The 6,779-nt window shown below is 42.3% G+C and overlaps 1 protein-coding gene across 1 annotated transcript in view; it reads right to left on the bottom strand.

Moving 5' to 3' along the window:
• Positions 1–6,779, bottom strand: part of Spata16 (spermatogenesis associated 16) — a 302,163-nt gene that overhangs the window by 52,929 nt on the left and 242,455 nt on the right. Inside the window, exons 7-8 of the mRNA XM_021196748.1 lie at positions 3,607–3,753; positions 2,094–2,206 (exon numbers count right to left, since the gene is read on the bottom strand). Coding sequence (XP_021052407.1) covers positions 2,094–2,206; positions 3,607–3,753 — 260 coding nt within the window. The remainder of the gene's footprint in view (positions 1–2,093; positions 2,207–3,606; positions 3,754–6,779) is intronic.

Here is a 6,779-nt window from a genome sequence, read left to right as displayed (position 1 = left end):
CACAGACACAGACAGAGACAGAGACAGACACAGACACAGACACAGACACAGACACAGACACAGACACAGACACAGACACAGACACAGACACAGACACGGCAGAGAGAACAGGAACCCCAGGACAATCAACTGGCAGCCTACTTGCCAGTCTTTGTTTCAATTCCTGCCTGAATGTTCTTAGTTTGAGTTCCTTCCCTGGCTTCCCTCAGTGACAGACCATTAACTGAAAGTATAAGGTGAAATAAGCCCTTTCTCCTCCAAGTTGCTTTTGGTCATGGTGTTTATTACAGCAACAAAAAGCAAAGCCGAACAGGCTGTGGTGGAGGGATGAATGGCTTTTCGAGAATAGATGCCCGAGGTTATGTTCAGTCTGTCTCTCCAAGCTGTGTGGGGACACAGTGAAAAATGCAGCTTTATGAGAATCCAGAGTAGCTCTCTTACCAGAATCACACTAGGCTGCCATCTTGATCTTCAACAAACACTACAAGACAGTAGCATAGATCTATCATTGAACCAACTGGATTGATGGCATTTTGTCATAAGGCGGTTTATATTCTAATGCTAATGGGGTCCCCCAAATTAGTTTGCACAAGGAGATCTGCATGTAGCTTCTGGGAACCTACACCCAGGTAATTCTGATTGGTAAATTAAGATGCCAGCCCTCAATAGCTGGGGAGGAGAGAACAGGCAGGATTTAAGATTCCCAGGGTTGGGAGAAACAGGAGAGACACCAAGAGTACAGGTCAGAGAGGCAGAGCCATCATGAAAAGGGACTGGGAGAGTAGAGCCCTGAGGGCTGCTCAAGTAAGTCAGGAGCAGCCAAGATGGAACACAGAAATAACTAAGTAGCGACTGGAATTATCTGTGGGAGGTAGATTCTAGCAGCATGGAGGCTAGGCAGCTGCCCAGCTATTGTGCTGCTTAAGGCATGTTAAATATAAAGGCTGTGTGCGCCTTTCACTCGGGACCATAAACCACTGAGGTGGGAAGCAAGCCCCTGGCGGGAGTTTTTAATATAATACTACTACATTGGCACAACAGCCTGAACCAAGTAAAACAAAGATGGATTCCTCACCAGCAGAAACAGAAGGGGAGGTAACTGAGTGGAAGGCAGTTGTGGAGAGAAGGGGGTTTGCAGCAGAAAGTCAGCTGACACTGCATTTTTTTTTTTATTTGTAACTTATACAATTACAAATCATGCAAATAGATTAGACATTTTATAGCTTTCCTAAAATGCTTGGTAATTGCTGAACAGATGTTAAGTAGCTACTCACGACGACCCCCTTGGTTCTCCTCCTATAATCGTTGAATCAAATGCAATGCAGAAGCCACAAGAAGAAGACTCTTTAAAAATTTCAACTAAAGGCTTTTTGAAAAATATTAATGGAGGAGAAATCTGTCACCTTTGTGTACTGACGAAAAGGTCTCTTTACATATTCTCAGCTCAGGAACATACTGTTTGTAAAAGAGCAGCAAAGAACGCAGGTCCTCCTTAGGTTGTGTTAGGACACAGGACGGTGAGAAGAGCACACTTTTCCCGGATTGTGAAAAGGGATTACATCATTCATCTGTAACGCCATACGCAGCTCAGCAGCAATGTTTAGAGTGGCATCCTGCAGGTGATTGGGTGTGCAGGCATTGGGTGGGCTGGTGACACTGAGTTCCTTGTAAGATAATGAGACAGTGCTGTGTAACGGCTCAGTAAATGAGGGAAAGCATTGTGCTTGCTAACATTCTGTTATTGATTTAAAATAGAAAAAGAAAAAAAAACAGTTCATGGTAGCCTTGAATTATATGGTTGGGAGGCACAGAGAAGAAAAGCTTTACAAGGAGACACTTGTCTGGCAAACACTCAGGACCCCCGTGTAACACTGGAACATGTGTAGGAATGGGTAAGGGATGAAATTACTAGCTAACATGTTTGGTTTTGTAAACGTGATTTTTCTGTTCATCTTCCTAAAACAAAACAAAACAAAAACAAAATAAAGGAAAGCAAAAACTATCACAGCGTTTGCTTCTTTAGTTTTTAACACTCCTAGAAATCGGTCATGGTCACACATGGGACAGAAGAAAAAATCTCCTCAGATACTCACATTCAATTGTGTGCTTCTAATAAAGTCCAGGATGGGCAGGATTCTCTTCCCCATGGTCTCCATGTGTCTCACTGTATCTTCTCTGGTCAGTGGAGAGAAGGGAGTTTTATGTTCTAGAAATTGTAACAATAAAATTTTATATTTTTTTCAGAATTCCATTTCAGAATGCTTTCTTTAGTGAGCTATAAACAGATATCTCAATATTAACAGATATGAAATCTTTAGTATGGACACTAGCTCCATCCCTAGCCCACATGCTTAACAGTAAAAGATATATGAGGAGAACAGCAGAGGGGTCATAACCCTTTAGAAGCTGACATTTATTCATTTTCTTGATTGAGAGATCTAAGAGCCAACCTGTTACAATTCATTCATCTATGCAGAATATGTTTGTCTTGAGTATGAAAAATGTCATAAACACGCATGTTCCTTGTCTTGGTCCGCTCAGGTATTGTTCAAGTGCGCAGGTGGCACTGACTTTGAATGTGGCTTGAGGCTGAGGGAAATCTCAGAGGGTTCTGTGTCCGACAAAACACAAGTTCTTAATTATGTTCTCACAGCACAAGGAATCAGTTCAATCTGGTCATGAATTCAGCTGGCAGTATGATATTTCAGTTCTATATAAGCATTTTCTTGAAAATTGGAGCCAGAATTATTTAACACCATCAAATTAGGTTCTCTTCTACAATTATGTGAGAGGACCGTAGAGCACAGGTTAATGCCCTAGCAGACAGCCCATGTGACCTGGAGTTGTCATTGCTACTTTTTTTTTCCTATTTCATGTACTAGTCGTCTAGTCATGTTGACAGACTGTTTCATATTTGCTAATTAATGATGAAAGTCTATATCCTTTGTGTTCTTCTTTCTCCATTGTATATGTATATGCATGCATGTATGTGTGCTTTTTGCTTGCTTGCGTGTGTGTGTGTGTGTGTGTGTGTGTGTGTGTGTGCGTGCACAAACACACATGGAGGCCCAAGGTTCATGGCAGGACACACCCCTCCTTGCTCTTCCATCCTATTGATTGGGGAAGGGTCTCTCAATCGAACCCAGAGCTTGCTGATATGATTAGTCTAGGTTGCCAACTTTCTCTGGTGATCTCATTTTGTCCTTCCACGAGTAGACGTACACTAAGCCCATCCAGCATTCCTGAGAGATTCTGGGGAGTAGCACTTTGGTTCTCATGCTTGAGGGCAAGTGCTTTAACCATTGAGTCCTTTAGACCTGAAAGCCTGCTGTATTGTCAATAGCTATGGCAGGCAGTGGTGTCTGGGGTGGAATTTTAGGAATGGGTTAGTCAGCACTACACCATGGTAGTGTGCCATGTATGTGTTCCTGGGAGAAAGCTCTCCTGAAATAAGAATCCTATGTGTTTCTAATCAACCTACAAAAAAATTAGAAAGACTAGCAGAGATTTATAATGAAACATTTTTTTTTGATATTTAAATAACTTCTATAAACTGGCTTTGTGGCCCCACTTTGAAAGGTAGTTGTAGTCTCATGTTCCCATCACCTGTGTAGGTGGGGAACTTCCTACTTGACACTTTTTCCAAGAATTTGCCATCTTCTTTGTTTTTGAACCCAAGTGTCAACAGATATTGTTGGGGAGGAAAACACGACCAGTCGGCTGTCTGCGGCAGTACATGGAGTCCTTGGGCATCTGAAAAACAGCAGAGACAGGAGGCAGAGGTTTGGTTGCAGGTTTATCATTTTCAGGTCCTTCCTCAAGTTTAGGAATTGTAACTGCAAATTACCATTTGAAAAAAAACGATAAGTATAGACATTAAAGGTGCCAGGTAAAATTATGTGCATCAAAAGTACAAGTGGCTAATACGTAAAATTTTATTCTCTTGTTTGTGTTCTCCTTAGTGATACAAATGTACACAGAACACAGTGATAAGCTGTGAGCAGATTATGCAGTCATCTTTTCCCATTCACAATAATAGATATTCATGATCAGCTCATAGTAAGGATTATTTTTCTCTGCATGATTTTGTATGCGAGCAGATGACTAAGGAAATAATATTATATAAAAGGAAATAGAGAAATAACTGAGTGAGAGTTACAATAAATGGTGCTGGGAAAACTGGCTATCAACATGTACAAAAACACAACTTGATTCATCATCTTTCATGCTATGCAAAACATGGTTCAAATCAAAGACTTAATGTAAGACTTGAAACTCACCGAGCAGGGATGATGCTCTATCTCCCAGCACTTGGGAGGTAGAGGCAGGCAGATCTCTGAGTTCAAGGACAGTCTGGGTTACAGAATGATCCAGGGTTACTCTGTGAAACCCTGTCTTAAGGGAAAAGGGAGAGAGAGAGAGAGAGAGAGAGAGAGAGAGAGAGAGAGAGAGAGAGAGAGAGAGAGACTTGGTACTCAGAGACTGCAAGAAGAGAACAGAAGAAACACTTCAAGTATAGACACAATTAAGAACTCTCTGTGAAGAACTCCAATAACACAGGCTGGAACCCTCAACCTGACCAATGAGATGGCAAGAGATGATAAGATTTTTATATAGCAGAGCAAACAAGTGTAGAGACAGCCCAGAGAATTGGAAAGCTTTTTCCTGAGTACCCATCAAACAGTATTATTATGCCTTTGGAGAAGAAACGTGAATTAAAACTATTTGAGACATTGCTATCTTAACCAAGTCACAATGAGCACCATTAAGAAAAGATCAGCAACAAATGCTGGCAAGGACGAACGCTGGGGGAAGAGGAGTGCTTATTCATTGCTAGAGAGAACGTAAATTGTCACAATCATGATGGAAAATGGCATGGGGATTTCTAAAAATGCTAAAACCATCAACACACCACAAAGGTCCTCACACACCCAGGTTTACTGCTACACTATTTATAGTAGCTAAGAAGTAGAACCAGCCGAGAGATGCCTATCAACAGATGAACTGATAAAGAATATGTGGTGTGTATACACAATGGGATTTTATTCATTTATAAGGAAAATCAAAATTATTATGGCAAGTGAAGTTTTCTCTCAGATGTGGAATTCAGATTTGTGCGTGTGTGTGTGTGTGTGTGTGTGTGTGTGAGTGTGTGTATCATGAGACTAGAGAGAAGATCATCAAAGGTGAAGAAGTGATCTTAAGTTGGGGGAAGAGAGGATTACGGAGTACATGCGACATAAACTTGGGAGGAGGTCTAGCAAACTGGTATACCAGGACAAGACAAGATACAGCAAGAGAGAAACAAGCAAGAACAAGGTGTGAGCTTGGCTGAGGGAGCGAAGGGTAGGATGGGAGAGGGGAGATAGGGTGGGATAAATAAAATAAGCACAAATATCAAAAAGAGAAAGGAATATATGAAAACACATTGCTTTAGATGCTGACTTAAACCACAGCTACGTGAGGAAAACCCAGAAATGACTGTGGCATTGACTATAGCAATTAGACTTGGAAGTAACCTAAGAAACTCAGATCTTCACGGCGCTAAGACCCGCTGTTAGAGTGCTGTTAGCTGAGGCTGAGTTCTCAGCAGCATTTTCTAGGTGTTGTATGTACCTTGTCTTTCTGGGTGATGATGTGTCACCTCCCACCATTAGGAATCAGGAAGTGGAGGGACCTTTCTGGGATCTAACTAGCCAAGGAGAGGAGCTTGGAAGGGGCAGCAAGGTCTCATGCCCGCAGATGGCCCACCATGGAGACTGGCCCCTGAACATGGTGTCAGATTGGGTGATCCTGTGCTACTTTTGGGGGAATGAATGGCCAGATTTGCCCATTCATCTTTGCTCTACTATGAAAAGATTTCTCAGTTGGTGATGGATGAGCAGGAAGGCTGAGGAAGCTCCCTGCAGAGTCCTGCTGGGGAGAGGAACAGTGCCAATCCCTAATGTCACAGAATTACGGTTTTGTTAAAGATTGGTCTTTAACATAGAATCAGAAGGTTCAGTCCCACCTTTGCGCCTTTTCTAGTAATGTTTCTAATAGATGATAGGCATGGTGCATCCCAGCTGTACGTTGTAGCCCTCCCCGCACCCGTGCTCTTGCTCAGCGGAATGTTTGCTGAGAAGTCACTTATTACTTGGGCAGGGTCTCCTACAGAGTCAATACCAACTCGGAACTCATAATCCTCCTGCCCCAGCCCAGGCACTGTTGGGATTATGAGTGCCGCATCACACTGGGTTCTGATGCCTAAAGCTTTGGAAACTTGAACATGAATTGTACTCTTTTTTCCCTGGAACCCTTCTATGTTCACATGTGGTAGCTGAGCAGGGCCTCTCCATGGAGTCCCCCTTTCCAAATGATAGTGTGTGAAAACTGCAGTAAGAGATTGACAATCTATTCAGCATATGTATTACATAGTTGAATACACTCTGATTCTTTCGTTAACTAAACACCACAGAACTTAAACTCAGAACAAACACAGACTGAGCATATCTTCATCTTTCTTAGGAGGATGATTGGAGTCTTAATAAGGACTGGCATTTGCCTCATTTTTCCGTGTCACATGCTTTATTAAGATTCTCCTGTCTTAGTCATCAGGGAAATGCAAATCAAAACAACCCTGAGATTCCATCTCACACCAGTCAGAATGGCTAAGATTAAAAATTCAGGTGATAGCAGATGCTGGTGAGGTTGTGGAGAAAGAGGAACACTCCTCCATTGCTGGTGGGATTGCATGCTTGTACAACCACTCTGGAAATCAGTCTGGCGGTTCCTCAGAA

The sequence above is a fragment of the Mus pahari genome, chromosome 4 (genome assembly GCF_900095145.1).
Source record: "Mus pahari chromosome 4, PAHARI_EIJ_v1.1, whole genome shotgun sequence".
In the NCBI taxonomy this organism is placed as follows: Eukaryota; Metazoa; Chordata; class Mammalia; order Rodentia; family Muridae; genus Mus; species Mus pahari.
The sequence above is the reverse complement of the archived record's forward strand: the minus strand, read 5'-3'. Positions and strand labels throughout refer to the sequence as shown.